Here is a 22860-nt window from a genome sequence, read left to right as displayed (position 1 = left end):
TGAGAAAAATAAACGTCTGACATCCATGAGGGAAACCTGGTCTTTCCCTCATGGACCTCAAAATCCAAAATGGCTGTCATATGTCTGAAATACAGTACAGGGATATCCATAATATCTGTAACTTTGGCATTTTGTCATTAAACCTTAATGCATGAACAGACGTCCAACATATTTTTTGTGTGTACAAAAGTGCTTGAACTATTTCACATTTGGCCAAATTACAGACACAGCATTTTATTGGGATTTTATGTGATAAACCAACATAAATATCCCATCGTTAGGAAGTGGGAGAAACCGAGTACATGGTTTTCAAATCTTTTCAGAAATCAAAATCTGAAATGTGCAGCCACGTTCACAGCATTCCCCCTGTGATGCATGGTGGTGGCAGCATGTTGCTGTTGGGATTTTCTTTCAGCATGAACGGGAAAGTGGTTGAGAGTTGATAAGTCTTCTTATTGCTCTGTAACTGATGATACAGAGCAATCATGGCAGGACACGTTGGAGAGTGCATACAGAATAAAATAAGTACGCATCAGTAATTTGGTTCACTGTTATGTTTCAGTTTTGTCTGGGAAGTTATTAAAACCTCTCATTGAAGAAGGAGATCCATCTTTAAATCCAAAGATGGGTGTGCCATAACTACTTCAAAAATTTTTCTGACTTTCTCCATGGATGGGCAACTAAAGTTGTTTTTGTTGTATTCTATTCTTGACTGGGCTCACTGAATCATTCAGGCAATATGCTTTGTGTTTACCTTGTTGATACAATTTCAAAAACAGAATTTCTTGGTTAAAATACATTATGAGTAAATGCTGAATAATAATTTACATGTCAAACAGCAACAAATAATTTTTAAGTCCTTTATTTAAAATGAGCGAGCAAGCCAGGAATCTATATTTTGAGCAATTTACTTGTAAAGTCAACATCAGTGTACATATGTAATGGATAAATCAGGAGTTAACACTAAAAATCACCACTAATTAGAAACAACATGCCATTCAAGAACAAAATAACTTTTAGAATATTTCTTTCGACAAAAAAAAAGCAAGCATTTTTCCAAAATGTTCTCCTGAACTACACCGACGTATTAGGGATGAGTAGCGTAATAACTTTTTCTGTGACGAACGTCTCACTTCTTTCTTCCTCCTCTCTCCTTCAGAGCCAAATGAATGATGGAACCATTGGTCATGTTGTAATAAGCCAGAGAGTTCGAATCCTTGATGAAGATGCCCTGTAAAACAAACATGAATGTTACGAATCTGTAAATCTGATTAATTTGGATTTAATAAAATGTTCCAATGAAGTAAGAGACAAGCTTACCTCATACTGCAACTTCTGTTTTCCAGCCGCCATGCCTGTTGCCTCATGGATTTTGACTTTAATGACAGACACCTGTAAACACATTTCATTTATTTATCCATAAGTCTGAAACGGGCACATCTTCAAGCATACATTTTAAAAAAAGATGCATATTAAGATACCTGGTCTGTAAGCGGGACAGTGAAATTCAACACTTGGCCATTTAGCTTCCATTCGGTCTTGTCCTGCATGTTGGGGACTTGTACTTTGATTGCCACAGGACCCTAAATGCAGCAAGAAATGTGACAAAACAAAGAAAATTTGGATTTGTTTGTACACGCTCCATGTTACAAAAGTAATGTGCAATGTGATCACATCCACTGTGACTAAGTAAATCTCCATCCATTATGGCCAAAATTCTATAAAATGCAGCCAGAAATAGGATTTCCACAAATTTTATTTTATTTTTTAAATCAAGGTGTGTATGTTGTTCTTCTGCACACTGCAGGGTTTCTTAAAACCTTCGTTTGGATAAATAATCTGAGCTGCACATAATTCAGTGTAGTTCTATACATCGTTACTAACAGACCTTGTTTCGACGAAGGAACTCTTCCTCTGGGATGAGGTTGTCCTCCGTCTTCATCTTCTTGCTCATAGGTTCGTCCTCATGAGGAGGGGGTGGGTGGATGGGCGGCGCTGGGGCAGCGCTGGGTGGTTGAGGCATGGGAGGAGCGGGGACAAACGCTGGAAGAAGAGACGGTTTGATTTAGCTATAATAAAAAAAGAAGTGAATGATGAAGACTTTCCAAGACGATTCTGGGAATCCTTGAGCTTACCAGTTGGAACAACCATAGGGGGTGGCCTTGGGGCCATGAGGTGGGGCGCTGGTGGCATGGGAACCACGTTGACACGAGGAGCAGGAATCATGGGCGGCATCTGTGTAATGACTTGACCTGGCGCCAAACGCACCACGGGGGTCACCGGGGGCCGTGGAATCACAGGTACGGCAGACAACAGAGTGGTACGGACTGGAGGAGCCACCTGTTGAAAGGCAAATGAGGGAGTTTGTATCACTTTAACTTTTCCTACATTACTACAAATATCAATATCAGTGGAATTAGAGATTTTCTTCCAGGATGGTGCCTTTATTTTGCTTTATCAATGTTTTCATAATCTAAATGAAGCTTCCCAGTTACTGCTGGTAGAGAGCTAGGATTCTGAAAAGAATAACTCTTAACGATGTTTTTTTTTTAAGTGAGATTTAAATATTTTGCACTGCTTCTAAAAAAAGTGACTCCAGTAAACTAAAGACCATACCCCTTAGTTTTTGGTGTAGAACTATTTATTTAACAAAACCAATTTTTTTTATTGTGAATTTTTGATTATCACTTTTGGAGAAAAACTACTGTTCCTGTGGTGGACAGCATCCCAGAACCATATCATACTCTGATTAACAGTTCATATGATCAGCACGCTAGAAGTACTTCAAAATTTTAACAACCTAACTCCATTTTTAAATTCTCCAGAACTTAATCTGTGATCTGTCTGCTTCCTTCTCTGATCTTCATTAAGCCATTTTGAATAACAACTTACTGAGATAGATGGGCGTGGCACGGCTGTGACAGGAGGACTGGGTTTAGGCAGACTTGGTGCCGATGAGGGCATGGGAGGAGGCTGATGAATTTCACTCGGCTTACTGGGGCCAATTTTTTCCTTCGTTTCATCCTCTCCCACCAGTCCTTTGGCCTTGTGAATGGCTTCGATCTGCTCCTGCAGAGTGATGTTGGCCTGCGCTGCCTGCTGCGTACGAGCCATGCTCCCTGAGTGGCCGTCCCAGGTGACCTGCAAAACGAAAATGCAGAAAAATATGAAAACAAACCACAAACTGTTCATATTTAAGGAAAAAACAAACTGTCCTGATTTCATGTTTTGAGATTTTTGAACCAACAGCTATCCGTACCTTTTCTTCTGGCTTCTGAATTTCCTCCTCGCCGATCTTCTTTCCGATGGCCGTCTCTTCCACACCAAAGATATCAGTACGCCTCTCAGCGAGCTGCTTCAAGCTGCTCTCAATATCCAAACCGGGAGCATAGACTTCATCCTCCGTCTGCCTGTCTCTAATGCTTCGGTCTCTCTGTTCAAGCCAGCGCGGATCCAGCAGGCCGATGCGCATGTGCTCCTGCATCTTACTGGCGGGGACTTTCTCACCGGTGATCGGTGAAATAAGGTATTCATCTGGAGCTGCAACCGAGGGCTGCGGCTTGGAAGCTGTAAGGGCAAAATAATACGAGTTTGATCAGTTTTCAGTCCTCCTACAGACATTTCAATCTGGATATCTACTACCAAAATAATTGTAATGAGTTTTTATCATCACTTTTTTTACGTTACAACAATAAATACAACATAGTATTGTGTTAAACTTTTGTCGATATCAGTTATCTGTACTTGAGGCTAATGAAATAAAAGATTTGCATCTGATTCTGTTGTGTCTTCCTTGATTAAGGAGATGAAATTTATATTAATGCATTTTCACATTGCCTAAATGCTCTTCCCACCATTAGTTCCCTAATCTCCCATAACTGCTATTATGCCTCTCACTCTTGAAATCACCACAAAAATCCACTGCATTTAAGAGCTCACTTCACAGTTTAAATAAAAGTTTTACATTACGGCTGAAACAATTATTTGGATTAAAGTAAACTAAGATATAAATGAGTGAATTAAAAGTTACCTTTGGGGTTGTAGTCCTTGCGAATAATAACCTGTTCTGGAGCTGGAGGCAGGGGGGGTGGCATCGGGTTGTCTGGTGGCAATGGAGCCTTCACACCTTCATCTTCGTCATCAGATCCCTGAAGAAACGCATGGAAAATTCTGTTAAAGCAGATCTTTTAAAAGTACTATTTTCAAGTCATGCACTGGCAACGTGCTTTGTAGATTTCTACAAAAATTTACAAAGGAATCATTATTTATTCCATCTAAAATTGGTACAAATGGGCTTGTTTAGATTCTGCCTGTCTCCTCTGCTAAGTTCTCACCTCATCCATGTCCTGGACTTGTGTGTCTTGATCAGGCTGAGAAGGCTGGCCGTCAGCCCGCTTTTCTCGTTCATCCTCTTCATCCTCACTCTCCACCTCCATCTCCACCTCCTCGCTTTCTCCGTATTTCTCGTAGCGCTCCTGGATAAGGATGCGAGCGCCAAGCTCCTCTGGTGTCGTGGGTGGAGGGAAGTGACCTTGAGGGAAGAAAAACAAAAGCAAATAAAGTCAAAACAACTAAATTCCCAGCTTGCATGCATAAACTAATTGGTGATATACTACCTTGTTCAATGGGCTGGAAATCCACCGTCTCCACCACCACAAAATCATGCCAGTCTATTTGGGCGTAAGCGACCCGTTCCTTCTCCCTCTCCTCTTCCTCCTTCTTTCTCTCACGCTCCTGGTATTTTGCCCATTCGACACGGTACCTCACCTGATTTTTGGATCCGAAAACAATCAATTAACAGGAGAAATCTGCAATGATTAGCTTTCAGTTTTCCACTTATAAGAAATTACCTGGTCCATAACTTCCTTTGGGTTCTCAGCTTCTTTTTTAAGTTTGATTAGCAGGCCTTTGGGAGGGATCAAGATCTAAAAAATTGACAGATTAAAGTGTAGTTAACATCTATACAGTAGCACAGACCACTGAATCAGATTCAGGCTGAACCTTGTAGTTCACCTTCGTGTACTGCTCCACCAGTTTGGTGAAATAGTTGAAGAGGCTGTGCTGTGGTCGCAGAAAGTCAAACTGGTAGTTCCTCTGCTCCTTCTGCATCAGCTGGGTGAGAAACTGTCGGCCATTGCGAGCCACAAACTGGGCAGTGAGCTTCACAACATCCAGATCAAATGCAGAGATCGATGGAGGGTCCGCAATGAACTCAAAGTCGGGGGGTGGCTCTTTGGGGACCACGGTCTCCTGAATCACCTGCACCTAGAAATAAACGCAGCATTGAAAACCATTAAAAAACAATTTTCTCAAGTAGAAGCCCCAAAAGCGGGGATACAGAGTAGGGGGAGTGGGATACCTTTTGAGGAAGCTGCTGAGACTGCTGCATGGCTTGCTGCTGCATGACCTTAGGCACTGCCGCAGATGGTTCTTGTGCCTTGCCCTCCTTAAATTCATTGACCTTGTGGCGGTAGTAAGAATGGTAGGGATCGTTGGGGTTGAGGAAATTAAATTTGGGGTTGTTGATCTCATTCTGACGGATTCTTGCTTCAAACTCTGGTCCATTCCTGTGAAATCGCAAGAAAAAAAGTTGGATTGTAAAAGGAAACCCATTTAAGATTGTAGGTGTACCGTGTACCAATGCCACATTCAGAATAACTAACCTGGCAACAAAACTGGCCGTCTTGTCGACAATGTTTCGGACTTCTGGAGGAGGGTATATGATGCCAACGATGGGCTTAGTGGCTGGAGTCTCTTCTGCAGGTCCATCATTCTGCTGATGGGATTCACAAATGTTTAACAGTTCAAAGTTTACAACTCTAGAACACAGACGTACTTTATATAAAAAAAATTAAATTCACTACAAAGTGATTTGTTTTTCTATTTAATTCAATGGAAATGCTGAATAGAAAATAAACTTGACCAAAAATCTAATTTCAACATGTAAATATTTACAATAATTCTACATCTGACTGATAAATAGGATTGCTCGTACTTAATTTCTGTTTCACATTTACCGACAAATTCAGGCTCAATTGAACAAATACGTCATATAATCTTCCAACCATTTTTGTCATGAAAGCACAATTTTTTTTATGCTAGTTAAATTGTCTAACAGTGTAACTCGAGTTTTTCTTCTTAATTTAGTCATATTGTCTCATTTTCCTGAAGCATCTTAAGCTTACTTATTTTTGGAGCAATCGCGGTTTTATCAAGTGAATAATACGATTTAAAACAAATTTCGACAAGAAACAACTTATTACTTAATAACAACTTACTTTGGCACTATTATCCATTGTCTTACAGAAAAATGCCCTAGCTCAACCCTTGATCTTGAGAAGAAATGTGCAATTAAGCAAAAATCAATAAGAAACTTTATTTTTTGAGCAAATTTGATTTAGAAAGCTATTTGAATAATTCAGAGAAGAAAATGCTCCATGCAAAGTCCACAAATTTAAAAGCTGTGTAGCAGTCAAGGCATTTACGATTTAAGTTATGCGCGTAGCTCAGACGGAGAGCGGGTGAAACCTTAACAAAGGCCGTCTCAGGTTCGAGTCCAGGCCCGGACCATTTACTGCATGTCGTCCCCTTCTCTCTCTGCACTTCTTCTCGTCAGGCTACTAACAAATAAAGACCTCTACTGACCCGCTGTAAAAGAACTACCGAGAGCCTCCATGCTAACGAGCTAAACCGCTCATTCATTCATGTTCAACAAGGCCACTTCTTGTTTTAAAACCCAAAACACACACACACACTCAGACAAATAACAATGTTTTACAGCAAGAACGTGGACAGAAGTCCACACAGTCTTTCCGTCGAGTCAGTGGTCCAACCATTAACATTAGCTAAGCTACGGCGTTACCTTGTTGTTGGTCTCCGGCTGAACTATCTGAACGGGCCCAGGCGGCATGGCTGCGTCTCCACTGCTCCAAACAGAAAGCTACCAAAAGACCAGACAACCACAAAGACACGTAAACACACTCCGAACCCAATTTAATTGTAAAAGTATTTTTTTGTGTGTAATTAATTACAGGTAAATTGCCAAACTCGTAATACTTACTACGGTTCAACTTCGTTGGCCTAATGGAGGTTTATTACATCCGGAAACACGCCGCAGTGCATTATGGACCTTGAAGTGGCATTCTTGTCGTTGTCGGGGAAACGCGACGTAAACAAGTCAGATGGGTTAGTTCTGTGTTTAACTGGGAATATAAAAACTAATTGTGAGACATGAGTGAGCTGTTGGGCCACAATGACTGCATGAAGAGCCTCCGGAAAGACCTGGTGGATATTCAGGGTGCGATTATGGACGTGGTTTCTAGAACCGGACCGATCAGTTACACCTCCTGGAAGTTTCCCAACAAATTGGCGAGCGATCTGGATTTGGTGGACCTGCTAGAGGAGTATGACTTCGTCGATGGAGAGGACGCATACAATCAGCACTCGCATGTTGTTTTACTGGAGCTAGTGGTTGACAGGTATTACACTAAGCTGTAAAAATATTCTTATTCTATATATATATATATATATATATATATATATATATATATATATATATATATATATATATATATATCAGTGACGTGCGGTCAGGGGAGGCAGGTGAGGCTCTGCCTCACCTGTAATCATGGAAAAATAATAATGATAAAATCATTTATATTGCTATTTTCACCCTGTGGTTTGTACTATACCTATTTTTCATTCAACTTAAAAAAAAATTCAGATTATTGTTTCTTCAAAATCGCTGAATTTCTGCATTTTCCCATTCAAATGCTCGGAAGCTCAGCTGGTGAGGCAGCAGCGAGCTGAGCCTCACCTGGGATTGCGCAACTTCTCGCTAACTGCACTGGCTGCCATTCTGAGAGCATGTTCCTCCTGTCTGTACGTCGCCAATAAAATGGCTAAAAAACATTTAATGTATGAGCTGATTTTCCATAATTTAGCTTATGTATATAATGTACAGTGTTTTTTGTCACCAATTGTGTGTGTAACGTGTTTCATGTGCTGAAGAGCGATCAAAAACGGCAGAGAACAGATTCGAGGTGAGGCAGGCAGTTCTCTTGCCTCATGGCAGGGGGCGCTCATGATCCCAGACATTGTGATTCCACAACTGCAGAGTAAGATACTGTAAGCGAGCTAGCCATGGAGCTAGCCATACAGTAAAGTCAAGTGCAGCGATATATTTATAGTTTTCTCCTCTTACCACAGCAATTAATTAATAATCGCAAAATAATACTAAAACAATACTACTGCAACAGACTGAATGTTCTGCTTTTTGCTTGGGAAATATTTGAGTGTTTTTTATTGTGGCGTTGTTGTCAGTTGCTATGGCAACGAGTCTGCGCGTAGCTGCGCTGATACCGAGAGCGGCAAAAGACGTGGTTTTGGGTTGTACTTTAACGGGTTTCCCCTTCGCTGTGGAGCACAGCACGAAATGAATAATATCTACATGTCCAAGTTTGATTGAGTGAACGGAAATAGTCTTTTTGCCCTCCAGCGTTGTCCACATGCGCGCAATTTCCTTACATAAACAATAACATGCAGGGGGTCTATATTTGTAAATCTGAATATGATTAAGTCAGTGCCTCACCAGCTATGAACCTCACCGCACGTCCCTGATATATATATATTTTAAGTTTCAACCACAAGCGTAAGCTTATTTTATTTGGGTTTTATGTGGTACAGGGTTTTAAATGTTTGCAGAAGCACCTTTTGCTGTATTACGGTTGCAATCCAAAAATAATTTTTTGCTAATTCTTTTGCAGAAGAGACTGAATACTAATAGATTTTTCTCACCTGTTAGTTTTGTCTGTGAAATAAACTTTGTCTCATTTTTTTTCTATTTCACAATTGTCTACTCCTTTCTATTGGTCTACAACACACAATGCCAATAAAATATGTTAAAATTTGTGGTTGTGAAGAAACAAATGCGAGAAAATTCTAGGGATATGAATACATATGGAAGGCATTTACATAGATGTGTAACAAGATGATTGTGCAAGGCCTTCTCTTAACATGCTGCTTTCTCCTCTACTTTGACTAGACTCCTCTTCCTACTGCAAAGCATCAGTGTTTATACTGAGCTGCAGAGGGGAAGACAGGGAAGAGACCAAATCCATCAAAAAGGATGCCTTTCAGTGGGCCTTGTGGTTAGGAACTACTGGGGTACTTTGCTTCAGTGTGTGAACAGAAAGGTAAGCTTGACTTTGTTACAGATTGGACGCAATGTAAATATTTCAGTACATTTCAATTTTTTTTGTTTGTTTATTTTGTTTTGTAGGAGAACTCCAAAGACATAAAACAGACAAAAACAAAGACATTAGATTACTCAAAGACAGAGTCATATGTGTCTTCCCCAACTAGCTCAAGCACTCACTTATGCAGAAATTGTTCATCTGCTTCCTTTTCACCGACCTCACCCCAGAAAAGCGAACATTCAGGTCCAACTCACAATGCTCCATTCTATTCTAAAGCCAAACACCACAATACTGCCTGTCAGACGACAACGTCATCCCTCATTCCCTGTGAAGCGTGTCATAGAGTCCAGTCCCTTCTGAGAAACACAGGGGATGCTTTGATAGACCTTTTCCAGAGTGAGGGTCTACCCTCGTCTCTTAAGCGTCTCTCAGGCGCCATGAAAGACACGGTGGGTCCGGGACAGATGACGGCGGGTGATGTCACCCAGTGGGCCCAAGAGCAACTCAGGGACATGCGTTGCCTCGCAAAGCACCTTCAGGATGTGCAGAGTACCATCCGGCCTCTTCGAGAAGCCCTCGCAAAAGCGGAAACAGATCGAAACGGGTTCAGTTCTCAGCTGGCAAGCGCGAAGAAGGAGTTCCAGCAAGAGGTGGAAAAACACCAGGTCTGCATGGTCCAGCTGGAGTCTTCCCTACAGAAAGCAGAGAGGACCGCACGAGAAAGACAGCAAAGGCTACAAGAAGAACAAAAACAATCTAAAAGAGGTAGTAAAAGTATTATTTATACAGTGACTTCATTTAAATCCATTTAATCCCTTTTTTTTTTTACATTAATCATGTTACAAACACAAACTTAAATGTTTTTCACTGAGATTTTTGTGTAATAAACCAACAAAGTGTGACACATTTTGAAGTGGAGAAAAATGATACATGCTTTCCTAAATTTTTGACAAATAAAAGTCAGAAAATTTTGTTTCACACGTCCAGCCCTGATCTTATTCATCCAGTTGTTATCTATGCCCTGTTAGGGCTTGCAGGAGGCCTATCACCAACAGTTGATGGACAAGAAGCAGGCCACACACTGGACAGGCTGCAGGTCCATCACAGGCCCATCACATGATAATTAAAATGAGACAACTTGCCTGTGATTTGATCTCAGTGTGAAATCAGCTGCTGTGTGAAATCTAACCCCATTGAAAGACTGGCAAAAAGTAAGCCACTGTTGAAAGTAACAACCTAAACTCATCATTCCAGAGAGGATGGAAAGATGGGCGGAGCTAATTACAGAGGGAAGTTTACAGAGAACTAGATGGAGGCAGAAAAAGAGTTGTGACTGGGGAGAAGGTTTACTTTATAGCAGAATAACAAAAGTACAGTCCGAGCTACAGTGGATAAGCATATTCGGCGGTCAGAATGACCAGTCAAAGTCCTGACCTAAATTCAGCTGAGAACCAGAAATCTATGTGTCATTTCTACTCCACATTTATAACCACTTGTGTTTGGTTTCTGAAATCTGGGAAAATATATTTTGACAATTGTGGTTTTAATGTGAAAAATTGTGACTATATAAACATTTTTCTTTGATGTATTTCTAATAGAAATTTTGGCATTGGAGGAGAGCAACACAAGACTCAAGGAGAAAGTAAAACTCCAGCAAGAAACGTTGGAAACACTCGGTAAAAAAAAAAGCGAAAAAATGCTAAATTTCTCTACATCCAGCCTCTTTTTTTTAAAAAAAAACATTGCTGCATAATGAACCATTTATCATCCATTTCCTAATAGTGGGTGAAAAAGAGGGACTTCAACAGAAAGTGGAAACGCTACAAAGAGAGGAGGAGACCTGCTGTGAACTGCAGCAAATGATCCAGAAGCTCGAGACTCAGCTTAGTGACACGCGACTTCGTCTTGACAAGGAGAAGGCCAAGTATCAGAGCGCTTTCCGTCAACAGGAGGTCAGCTTTGCAGATAAAACACAGCTGTTTATTACGCAAATCAACAGATTTAAATACCTATGGGCTAAATGCTGTGTGGCTGTTAATCTAGTCAATGCAGGCCAAGCAGAAGTCCTTATTAAAGAGAGTCGATGCTCTTGATGAAGAGCGTGAAGAACTACAGAGGCAGTTGGAAGAAAAAGAAGAGGTACAGACCAATTTAGACAATCAGCTGAAAAAGATAATCGATTTGAAGGAGCAGCAGCAGGCTGAACTCTCTCAGCAGCAGGTAGATAAGAGCCTTTCCATTTCTGTAATTCAGAGACTTATGCTAAATGCTTACATAGTTGCTTTCTCCCACTAGGACATCTGTAGAGAGCTCCAAAAAGAGAAGCAAACTCTACAGACACGTGTAGAAGAGCTAGAAAAGCATGTAGCCGAACTGATGGAGCACGTGCAAGCATTGAGGGAGAGAGAGAGACTCTTGGTGGCTTTCCCAGAGCTCAACAACTGGGCTCACATTCAACCACAAAGTAGGAAATTCCCACCTGCATTTAAAGTCCTCCACACAATATATTTTGTGGTACAAAAGGCCTCTTTTATTGAAGTAACATACCTCAAACCAAATCTTCTACAGAAATCCGACATGTAATTTGACTGCATTTAATTAAACAATTAATAATTAATTGTTTATATCAAAATGAGTGGTGTAAGAAATGGATATATAACAGGGCAGAAAAGAAAGTCATGGCCACAACTTAATAACTCACTGCCATGATTTGTTTAACTTGTGGGAAAGACTAGTTTACTTTGTGGCCATGACTTAATAATAACATTATTTATTAGCATTATTAATGATAATAATCTCTTTTTGTTTTATTTCAATCTGGGAATCAACTCTAATCATATTCTGCAGACACCTGCTGTTAGACATGGAGTAATTCCTAGCAAGACACTTAATTCGGCTGCTTAAAAAACTGGGGCTTCAACACAAACAATACGCTGACCTCGGGGAAGCTGTAAATTTCATCATGCAGCTTCCGAAAGAAGGACCTGGAAGACTATGGCAGGACAGATGAATGAAAAAATATATAACTTGTGGCCACAATTATTATTTTTTCCTCCCATGTCACCAGATGGACTGTAATTTTTTATGTATATTGGACGTTTTTCAAGATGATCAGTGTCTTGGAACTGTATTCCATAACTTTCTGTTTTTGTAGGGTAAAAATACTATGTGACGCAGAGACCTATTTGTCATAGCTACTCTTCAAACGGAAGAGTGGAGAACATGTTGAAAACAGCTGGGGGGTTTTTTAGTGTGAGTTTATGCCACTGAAAAAACTGAAATAATTTCTACTTTTCTGAATATTTTCTGGGTTGGTCAATAAACTTAGGTGTTTACTATCCCCATGCCCAGGTTCATGACACAAATATCACTGAGGCACTGTATTTCTGGACTTGAATTTAACATTTAATATATAACTCTTGTCATTTCTGCAGTGGCGAATTGCAATGTTGAACTATATGATGATTTAGTTTTTTTTATTTACAAGGTACAGGAAACCTGATTTTGGATATGGAGCAACAACAGCAATCAAATAACATTCGCATCAAAATTCTGGAACAGGAAAATTTTACTCTACACAAAAGTCTCGAGAAACTACGACAAAGAGGAATGTTGAATATCACCAAAGTAAGAATATGGGTAGGAAATGTGAGATATGATGATATAAGACATGGTGTTGGATTAAAAGTTGGAATGGATTTCTCTACTGTTGCACATTTACAGCAGCTCTCATGTGATCTTTGGATGATGGAAAACTGTTTTGTCTAAACAGGAAGTTCCGTCTCAACCCACATGAAGCCAGGAACAAAGTGAACCAGCTGTAAGCCTGAGCGTGTCAAGTCCAAGAAATGAAATCAACAAAAATACTAAAATAAAATTTAAAAAAATGCTTTTGATAAATGTCCAACTAATGTTCATTTGTTGGACAACTGAAGTCCAACAAATGCACGTCAGCAAGTGTATATGTTGTAAATGTGTTCCAAGATGGTCATAATTCATTATTATGCATAGAAAAGGAATGACTAGGATGCAGAACTTTTGAAAAAGTATTGATATCCCTTGAATTTCACTCTTTGTCATGTTAAAAACTGCAATGTATTTTGTTTAGAGTGTGTGTGATAGTCCAACACAACAATAGAAAATAGAAATTGATTGCTACATTTCTTTACATGTAAAAATATTTTTTAAAAGTTATATTTAAAAAAAACAATAAGTTGTAATATTTTATACATGGTAGTATTAACATTATTAGAGTTTTTATGTTGAGCTGCATCTATAAAGTAAAGTCCAAAAGAATATATAACACCAGATTTTGCAACAGAACAACCAATACTTGTTTTGAAATGAATATTATGATTTCGAAAGTCAAGTAGTACTTTATACCTCAAAAGTACATTTGTCAAACTAATAATTATGAATCTTTATGTCGACCTCTTTTTTTTTTTTTTTTTTTTTGCAGTGAAAAATATTACTTGAAAACTCATAATTATAACACAACAGTTTTTATTTTTCACGTTTTCAAAAGTACAAATGTCTTTTGAGTTGTCTTAGTGATTTAAGGGGGAACAGACAGACCCTGACTGTAAATGATAAAATAAATAAGTAAAAAATAAACAATGGTACTTTTGAATTGCTGAAGAAGGAATTCCCATTTCCCACGTCTCAAAACATTTAAAAAAATGCCGCTGAAGTCGGAACAGGTTTGAAAACAGGTAGAAGATAGTGAACTAGTCTGTGAAATCATTTCCACAAACTAATTCAGGTGTCCGAGGTCACACAAAAGCAGCAGGACCCAAGCACACCTCGCTGCAGCAAACAGAGAGGGATGGTGCTTGTGATATTAATATTCTTGCACATTTACGAGGGTCTTTAAATGCAGCACTTGACGCAGTTTGGTAGCTCTGTCGCCATAGAAACAGTTTGCAAACAAACGAGCTGTTCGTATCTACTACAACTGCTTACATTTTTTCCAGTAGATTTCACTCGACGTGTTGTGAGTAAGGACGAAATTATTTCAAACCCTAAAGAGGTACGAGAGTTCCCTGTGTAGTTCGGCAGTAAAGCAGCGAGCAGGTAAACTGAGTACGTAAAACGGAAGTTGTTTGCTTTGATCCCGAAACTGTTAATGTTCTGTCGAACGAGGTCATTTTTCGAAAAATATTTTCTTACAGGAAAATCTTCAAGATGGAGGGTAAAGAGGAAAGTAAACCAAGAGAGGACCAGGAGAGAGAAAGTGAACAGGTCTACACTTTTAAACCATTTGTTTTCTGTATGATTTAAAAAAAAAAACTTTATACTGCTTGGAGTTATGGTCACATAATGTTTTATTCTGCAACAGAATCTCGCTACTAGGCAACAGAATCTCACTATTTGGCAACAGAATCTCACTATTTGGCAACAGTGTCTCACTATTTGGCAACAGAATCTATTACCCTAACGCACAAATTACTAAAGTTTTTTTTTTTTTTGTACTGCTGTACCCATTAAAAAATGGCCCCTTCAGTTCAACCTTGTAAGTGGAGATATATTGTTGATGTTACTATTATCAAATAACTTGAAATGAAGTATTGGCAAAGATCAATGTAATTTTCACAGGAGGCGGAGTGGTGTTGTTAGCAGCTGCTGAAAGTAACTAAAAAAGTTACTTTTAATGTAACTTAGTTACTTTCCAAATCAAGTAATCAGTAATCTAATTAAGTTACTTTTTCAAGGAGTAATCAGTAATCCAATTAAAGTTACTTTTTCAAAGTAAGTATGCCATCACTGTCTATTATAAGTCTTCAAAGAAGAAATTTTTAATGTTAATTAGTACATCTGAAAAGTATCCTACAGTGACATTATTGCTGCTGTCAGATATTTGACTTGCATGTTTCTTTTCGCCAGTTCTTTCACTGTGTTGATTTCATACAAATAATCAGCAGTAGCTGTAAAGAAACACACTATTATTTCTGTTTGTTGTCTAAACTTTTTCTGCTTTGTTATCTTTCGGTTTGTTTTGGTTGAATTATTGAGAGACAACATTTCATCCCTTACGGTAAAACTAACATTGTTATTTTTAGAGGATAGAACTTCTGCAGAAAGATCTGAGTACATTAGTGACAAACACCCAAATTGCATGTGATGCCAAAATGGTGCTGCAGAGGAGACTGCGGGCCAAAGCTCAAGCAAAGAGGTAACTATTTTACATTTATTCAGCAGGTAGGTTAAGTTAGTATCTCAAGGTTAAATCACCACACAAACCATTATTGTGTTTTTTTTTTTTTGTCAATCAGATTGGCAGTGCTGGAAAATGATTCAACCTCAAGCCAGGAAAAATCTGATGAAATACTGAAAGGAAAATCTGAGACCTTTACTAATCCGAAGGCGATCTCTGAAGACCTGCAGAAAGCGTTAAAGAAACAGCAGGAGCTTTATTCCGCTATTATACATGATAAGAAAGCCATCATAAATGATCTTCTGCAGGTAACTCCATTCAGTTATCTGCTGCTTTCTCTTATGTTTTTTTTTTTTTTTTTCCAAATTCATGAGCTCGATCATTTTGTGGTGAACAGGCGCTCAAGTTCCAAGATGATAACTATGCGAGCACCTTGAGGAAGAATACAGAGGAGATTAATGTGATGATTGCACGGATGGAGGACCAAATTAAGCTTATGACCAAAGTCTACCGGGAGGAACTTGCTCAAATTGAGGTGGGACCCAGTTCTGACAAGAGAAGCAGCTTTGAATGGTTTGGTGAAAGCTCCTGAATCTGCCGCAGGCATCTAATGGATTGAGCTAACCAAGAAACAAAATAACTATTTATGTTTATTTTATATTTGTTCCGAGTTTTTTTTCTACAATTCCACCGAAATGTTTACATACGCTCTTGTTTGAGCATGAATGTAATATCATTGATGGCTTGTTTTTTTTTGTTGTTGTTTTTTTTAGCTATTAGCAAATTTCTGGGATCATTTCAGCTGGGTATTTCACTACTCTTTTTCTACATATCATAGAGCTGCTTCTAAGCAAAAGTTAACTTTGAGAAGGTCATTCCTAAAGCTTAATGTTAACTGTCAAACTTGTGGAAGGTCCTTCGTAATGCCCTTATTAATGCCCGTATGAAATGTTTTGACTTAGCTTTGAATCAGGATGTATGTCATGGAAGCAGTTTAAACTAATTTAGACATTTTTGGCAGTATGACTGGTCAAATGCCACCAGAATTATTCCAAAACCTTGTTAGTGGCTGGAAAAGAGAGCATCATTGAGGTGCATTTTGTCTAAGGACAATAATAAAGAGAAGGAGTGTATTTCTGTGTTAAACCATCTATGTGTTTAAAATTAAAATTCAAAATAAATTCAAAACTTGTGCACAGAGGTTTTGTTTTTTAAAATCATAGAAAAAATATTATTCATTCCCATGACGAATGTCTGTGTAAACTCCCCAGAATGTAAATTTCACTAATGACCACCGGGGTGTTTGTTTGTGCAGAGTCGCCATCGGCAGGAAATAAGCATCCTGCTTACAAAAGACAAGGAAGAACTGGATCGAGAACTGAAGAGACTTTGGGATGAAGAGGTCAGGATGACTGCAGTTTGACACGAAAGTCCAACGTTTTCATTTTCCTTCATTAAATGAACCACTGAATGACTCTGATTGCAGCTCGAGAGGCTAAATGAGAGAAAAAAGAAATTGGAGGAATACAAGAGAGAAGTTCACGAGATCGGTCAAGAGAGCAATTACGTCTTCAATGCCTTGGATTATGAGAGATGCTCAAGAATTCTGGTATGTAGGAAGTTAGAAGAGTGTAAAGGGGTCTTGCTTGTTGCAGTTGTTATCATTCCAAAATCTACCAAAAATCAATCAGAAGGTATACATTTACTTCCATAATCATGGAGCCATCTTATCACACCGTTTGTAATATTTTCCACTCATTCCAGAACTGCCCTACTTGTGGTGGCGACATGTTGGAGTAGCTCTGTTATGTTAGTGCTGATTTGTTCCTTTTGTTGACTTTTGTTCATAATTTGTTTGGGTTGAGACGTTGGCTGATTGGCCTATTACTTGTATTGAATGCTACAGGAGATCCTACCTGCTCACAGCATCACTATATCCACAACAACTCTCTGAAGAGTCATGGATGATATGAGTTACAACCTTTATTTTCCCTTTGGGATGAAATATTTTTGAATTTTAATTGAACTAAAATACAGTAGAGGAGCAATAATGAGATTTGTCAATTATCAATACATACGTGCTGAAGGAACCACAATATTGACATTTCCCTTGAAACTGAATGGCCGTAGGAGCTGGTCTCTAGTAGTGTCAGGAAATAATTTAATTTAAGCAGACTTAAGGTGAAAAACGGCATAAAAATAAAAACAAACTGAGTGGACAATGATTAATACTCTTTAAGATGAGTATTATCTTTAAAACCTCAATAAAGTCTGGCTTTATTGAGGGTCTATGAAATTCAAATCAGAAGGTTACACAGATCACGTGAATTGCTTTTACCTGACTTTACTCTGAAAGTAAAGTTTGAAGCAGGAACAAGGAATGAACGTAAAGGTGCAAGAATGGCCTGTGAGGTCCAGCGAGTTCTGAAACTAGAGAAACAAACATAGTTAAGCCAACAAGAAACGCTTTCATTTCGTTGTTACCTCACCTCAGAATTACAATGAGCTGGTGGCATGATCCTGGATCTCACAGTACCAGAGAGTTATTTCATAGTACGTCATGGAAGAGGACTTTCCAAAAGCCTTTATGAGAGCCATAAAAAAGCGTGTGAAAAGGACCACAGTGAAATTGTCATGGTTACCTCGCTTACCTGTCAGTGGTGAAAAGGTTTTTACGACTTGACTTGCGGCTTACGCGGCCCTCTTCTTTGCTTTGCAGGCCCAAGAGAGACAGCAGAAAAAAAACACAAACAGCAACTTACCCCTGAAGATGAAAAAACACTTGTACACGGAAAAGCAAGAAATACTTTTGACCACATTGAAAAATATCAAAGGCAGGATCAACAGGTAGCACGGCTCCTCTTCCATGCAGAAACCTACGTTGCACATGATGCTATACATCGACTGGTTTGTGTTTCCAGGGAGGCGAGAGAGATAGAAAAGCTGAAGAATATCTACATCGACCACCAGAAAAAATTTGCAAAGCAGAGTATTGCTTTGACAGATTACACACAGCACATCGAGAAGCATGAACGCATTAAGAACCAAGTCAGGTGAGTCCGATTTCCCGCTTCAAACGAGTGCTGCTCTGCCTCTGGAGACCTGTTTTTTGTTGGTTTTTGTGACTGCGTTTGTTTCTATGTGCAGGCATTTTGCTGCTGCCGATGCAAGACGTTTTGAGGAGGTGTGGCTGATGATTGAAGAAGAGGTAAAGCACTTAGCACAGAGGGCTTTGGCCATAGACTCGGTGATCTCCCAGCAGCTCTACGGTTCACCCGAGAGCCAGACGGATTTGAACCTCCTGCTGCTCTCCAGTCCCTTCCGGCCCTGGAAGACAAGAACAGAGATAGTCCAGACAGAGCTTCAACTGGTGGAGAGTCCGGCTGAATCTCACGTCGAGAATCTGGATACGACAGGGAGCACGGAAGAGGAATTAGTGTTCACCGACAGTGGCCCCGAATGGGAGGACGAGAAGCTGAACGAGGAGATGCAGGACGAATTGAGGGAGCTGCTGTGTAATGAAATGGTTGGTTACTAATTCGGTTTTTATGATGGCAAAAAAAATGTCAAAGCACAGACACGCTGAGCCGTAAATGTTCCTGTTTTTCCCGAGCAGGACTTCTTGATGGAAGCCAAGATCCTGAAGCTGCTGGCTCCTCTGGTGACTGAGGAACAGACTGGAGTAAAGCTGGGATCCATCCTTTACGTAAGCACACATTCAGCTGCTTCAAATCACTTTCAGCACCAATATTTCAGCCTGGCACGAAACGTGAACAAGAAGACATGCTGTCTTCCATTCTAGACTCTGGGTATTGACGAAAAGGATTTGCCTAAGTTGACCGATTTCCTGGTGAGGTACAAGGATCAGCAGAATGAGCTGACTGGGGTGAGTGACAGATGAAGAGCTCTGTGGGTTTTCTGCAGGATCGGTCTTGGTGAAAACTATCTGTTAATTCTCCCAGGAGTCACATAGGGCCAGCGTGACAAGCACTTCGTTGGACCTCATCCACCCTAACCACGTTCTTTGTGCTCTGAAAAGCTTTCTTGAGCAACAAAGTTTCAGGTAAGAACGCTGTAGCAACGTGGAGCTATGCTAAACTGTTTTAACATACAGTATTAGAAATCAATCAGTCTCAGTGTGTCAAAGTTCCAACTGAAGGAGTAACTCTTTCAATATTAGGGAGCTGTCTGTAAGAAAAAGTTATGTATCATTAACTGCAGCAAATGACTGACATTCTTAAAAAGTTGATGAGTCACATTTTAAAAAATAGTTATTCTAATCAGACTTCATTTCTTTACAATTCTGCACTGAATTGCAAGCAGTTCTACAAATCTTGCCATTAGAGGTTAGAATTGGTGAAATAACACAAAACAAAATGAATGCAAGGGCATTAAAAGAACTAATAAACGTAATGAAAGACCTTGTCTCAGATACAGCTGGAATTAAAAGGCGAGGAATAAAAATTAGTTTTCAGCATTGATGTAAACAACCGAACAGGCTCGGCCAATACTGTACTGACCAGAAAACTGTTCTGTGTCTTTGGTCTCGATCCCCTTTCATATTTTAGGTTAGGTCTCGGAGAATCTAAGACAAATTGGTTGGTTTAAAACAGACTGAAGTGTGAAGGAGCACATGGAAAACTTTAAAGGCAAATAATGAAAGCTTTAATTTTTTACTTAAGAACACTGAAAGGCTATACGGAGAGAAGCCAGGACTAATATTATGTGTTCCTGCGTTTTAGTAGTGGGGTCGCTGCACTGTGGGAGACGAGACATTACCAGCACTCATCAGTCCGTCAGAGATGGATTGTTGCATTGCGCAGCCAGTTAGGAAAAAATGGGATCTATTATCATGTTGCACTGTTTAATCTCAACGAGGAAAAAGAAAAGGAAAGAAAACGGCTAAAGAAGTATTTTCAGTTTCGAATATGTAATCAACCTACTGAACACAGAGATACTGTAAGTTTGCATTAATCACTATTTCTAGTTTGGACTTGATCACAAATGACTTTTTTGGAAGCATTCTGAATTCCCAAACATTACAAATGAGATCATATTTAAAGGATATCTGACGTGTATCGACAGGAATCAAAACAAACAACCTTTGAACACAGCAAGGTCATAAAAGCATCCACATCTTAAAGATTAAGGGATGCAATCTATGTAGAGTCATTTTGACCAGATTGCGATGAATCGAAAAGTCCAGCTTGACCATTTTGTTTTTTGAAGATTTGATGAACGTAGTTAAATGTGTATAAAAGTTCACGCCTGATGAACTTGTATGCACTACAATCATAAACTGCTTTGAAAGTCCTCATCTGTTTATGACTGTTAGATGAAATCTCTGTTTTGCCTCATCACCTACATCCAATGCTGTCATCTTCATGGTATTCTTTTAGGTCGAGCTCAGCCCAGGAGCTTTCCAGACTGTGGCTTGCACACGCGCGGGATTCTTCCAAGGATGCAGCGTATTGGAATAGTCTAGGCAACATCATCCCAGAGGAGAGAGTTAAACTGTGGGATTCCACGTTGAGAACGCTAAAGCAGTACCAGTAAGTGGCACGTGCAGGTAGAAAACATGTATCTGTAATGAAGAATTTTTTGGGGATGTGTTTTTGTGTTTTCTAGCACTGTGTTGACAGACATCTCTGAGCTAATCAAGGAGCAGGAGTGTCTGAAGAAAGGGAACACAGGGCTGCGCTTGAAAATCGACAGTATGTCTGCTTCTGTTTATTATACTTCGCCTCCAGGAGGAAATGTTTGCTTTAGTCTGTTTTTAGCACTCCCTTAAAGGTCGTAACACGGCTCCTACTTAGCAATACTGACATGTGAATGTGAATTCACATTTAAATCAAACTGTAAGGAGTTTATTATTCAGCTTTGGCAGTGATGGGAGAATAAGAGTTTACTTGGTTTCAAGTGAGGAATCAAGTTTCTGACCATAAACAAATAAGTTATTGCATTCCACTGTTCTACAAATGATCAGAGACACAATTAGAATGAAGCATTTGGTTCGTCTACAAAATGTCAATATTTTCGATTCAAGAATGTAGTGATTGATTTCAGGACAATGGGATTATATTAAATTTAAAATGATAGCTCTGGATCTTCTTTTGTTAATGGTGTGGCTGTTTCTTGGTGTTTACGAGTAGTTTTATTTTTTTTAAAAAGTATCAATCTTTCACTCTGAATTAAAAACAACCCATGTGACTTAATGTTCTTCGTTTGATTTATAATGTACAAAAAAAAGTCAAACCTACGATTGAACAATATATTACCAATAAATCATCAATCGCAGTTTCAGTGTGACCAATGCTGATTCGGTAAAAAACTATTTGGAATACAACAATTGTTGGCTAATTTGTTTCAATAAGCTCTTTGTTTTAGTAGAAGCCCAAACAGATTACATTTTTAAAAAAGCTCAAAATGCAGAAGTAACAATCCTAACATCACTGTCAGTCCTGGCAGTCTGCTAACCTCCCATAATGATCCTTTTAAAAATGGTGTAGCTAAGCCCTATTGCTGTATTTGAGGTTGGATTGGGACATGCCGTTTTAATGCTCTCCACTGACCCTGTACATGTTCTCTCACAGGTTACCTGAAGAAATGACATAATCGACATGAGCGGTGCATTGCTGTGAAGTTTTTATTAAAATAAAGGACCTATTAACTGATGCTTTGTGTTGTTTTTCTGACATCTCAACTACATGAAGATGGTCAAAAAGGTCTCGTCTGTTGGGCGTGCCGTGGTGGCGTAGCGGTTAGCTCGACCCATATTTGGAGGCCTTCAGTCCTCGACGCGGCCGTCGCGGGTTCGACTCCCGGACCCGACGATATTTGCCGCATGTCTTCCCCCCTCTCCTTCCCTGTTTCCTGTCAGCCTACTGTCATATAAGGGACACTAGGGCCCACAAAAGACCCCCTGGAGGGGTAAAAAAAAAAAGGTCTCGTCTGCAATTTTAAAAAAAGGGAGATGCAAGTGGTGGTTCGAGCTTGCAGTGTTAAATCGCTTGTGGCTGAGTTCTGAGATGTCAGACACCAATATAAATCAATTCTGTTTTCTCCTTTCAAGATACAGAAACAAAAAGACAAACAAACCCCAAAAGTGTGAATGTCTTGAAGCAGGTAATCCATTCATAATACATTGTTTTAATGCTACTAAACGGGGACAGTCACGCATGGCACGTATCAGCTTTCAGGTCATAGGATCGGTTTCTCAAACAAACCTGCATGTGTCTGAAAGAACGGCCTGCAGAGCGGATGAATCACGTGGTTCTGAGTACATAGCAGCTCACTCAACCTTGAGTGTCACACAAAGACGTAAGACGCAGGTGTCTGTGTCACTGTGTGTGCTGTCGGTAAAGAGCAGCAAGTACTAGTTTCCATGGCAATGTGTTTCCATGATACCTCAGCGCTTGTGTCCTGCGGTCTGGTCTCCTTTCATATAACCTCTGATTACTTTCTTACTGGGAAAATATCAACTTCACACATAGCAGATGGTGTTGTAAA

General features: G+C 39.5%; 3 protein-coding genes across 7 annotated transcripts; 2 read left to right on the top strand and 1 right to left on the bottom strand.

Moving 5' to 3' along the window:
• Nucleotides 1-846: 846 nt before the first annotated feature.
• sf3a1 (splicing factor 3a, subunit 1) lies at nt 847-7146 on the bottom strand. Of its 4 annotated transcripts, none has more exons than XM_032578732.1 (16): nt 7061-7146; nt 6863-6940; nt 5664-5776; nt 5360-5567; nt 5014-5265; nt 4851-4925; nt 4617-4767; nt 4335-4531; nt 4031-4148; nt 3260-3567; nt 2893-3141; nt 2136-2340; nt 1889-2043; nt 1482-1583; nt 1321-1392; nt 847-1231 (listed from the first exon to the last, which is right to left on the bottom strand). In XM_032578732.1, exons 2-16 carry the CDS (start codon nt 6908-6910, stop codon nt 1130-1132), a joined length of 2355 nt encoding a protein of 784 aa, XP_032434623.1. In that variant the 5' UTR covers nt 6911-6940; nt 7061-7146; the 3' UTR covers nt 847-1129. The 4 variants fall into 4 exon arrangements, with proteins under 4 accessions (XP_032434623.1, XP_032434625.1, XP_032434624.1 ...); XM_032578734.1 differs by having other exon boundaries at nt 5664-5773; XM_032578733.1 differs by having other exon boundaries at nt 7057-7132.
• Nucleotides 7147-7193: 47 nt separating this feature from the next.
• Nucleotides 7194-13093, top strand: ccdc157 (coiled-coil domain containing 157). Its single transcript, XM_032578738.1, has 9 exons — nt 7194-7478; nt 9044-9194; nt 9281-9962; nt 10796-10873; nt 10980-11149; nt 11241-11417; nt 11493-11661; nt 12685-12824; nt 12970-13093. Exons 1-9 carry the CDS (start codon nt 7231-7233, stop codon nt 12991-12993), a joined length of 1839 nt encoding a protein of 612 aa, XP_032434629.1. The 5' UTR covers nt 7194-7230; the 3' UTR covers nt 12994-13093.
• Nucleotides 13094-13997: 904 nt separating this feature from the next.
• On the top strand, nt 13998-22025 carry drc1 (dynein regulatory complex subunit 1 homolog (Chlamydomonas)). Of its 2 annotated transcripts, none has more exons than XM_032578737.1 (16): nt 13998-14279; nt 14369-14438; nt 15257-15369; nt 15470-15659; nt 15749-15886; nt 16667-16753; nt 16838-16960; nt 18071-18198; nt 18273-18404; nt 18499-18877; nt 18968-19057; nt 19154-19237; nt 19314-19414; nt 20751-20903; nt 20980-21065; nt 21945-22025. In XM_032578737.1, the coding sequence occupies exons 2-16, from the start codon at nt 14382-14384 to the stop codon at nt 21959-21961; spliced, it is 1878 nt and encodes a 625-aa protein (XP_032434628.1). In that variant the 5' UTR covers nt 13998-14279; nt 14369-14381; the 3' UTR covers nt 21962-22025. The 2 variants fall into 2 exon arrangements, with proteins under 2 accessions (XP_032434628.1, XP_032434627.1); XM_032578736.1 differs by having other exon boundaries at nt 14000-14270.
• The last annotated feature ends 835 nt before the right edge of the window (nt 22026-22860 follow it).

This window comes from Xiphophorus hellerii, chromosome 12 (genome assembly GCF_003331165.1).
Source record: "Xiphophorus hellerii strain 12219 chromosome 12, Xiphophorus_hellerii-4.1, whole genome shotgun sequence".
In the NCBI taxonomy this organism is placed as follows: Eukaryota; Metazoa; Chordata; class Actinopteri; order Cyprinodontiformes; family Poeciliidae; genus Xiphophorus; species Xiphophorus hellerii.
This window is presented reverse-complemented; position numbering and strand designations above follow the sequence as displayed.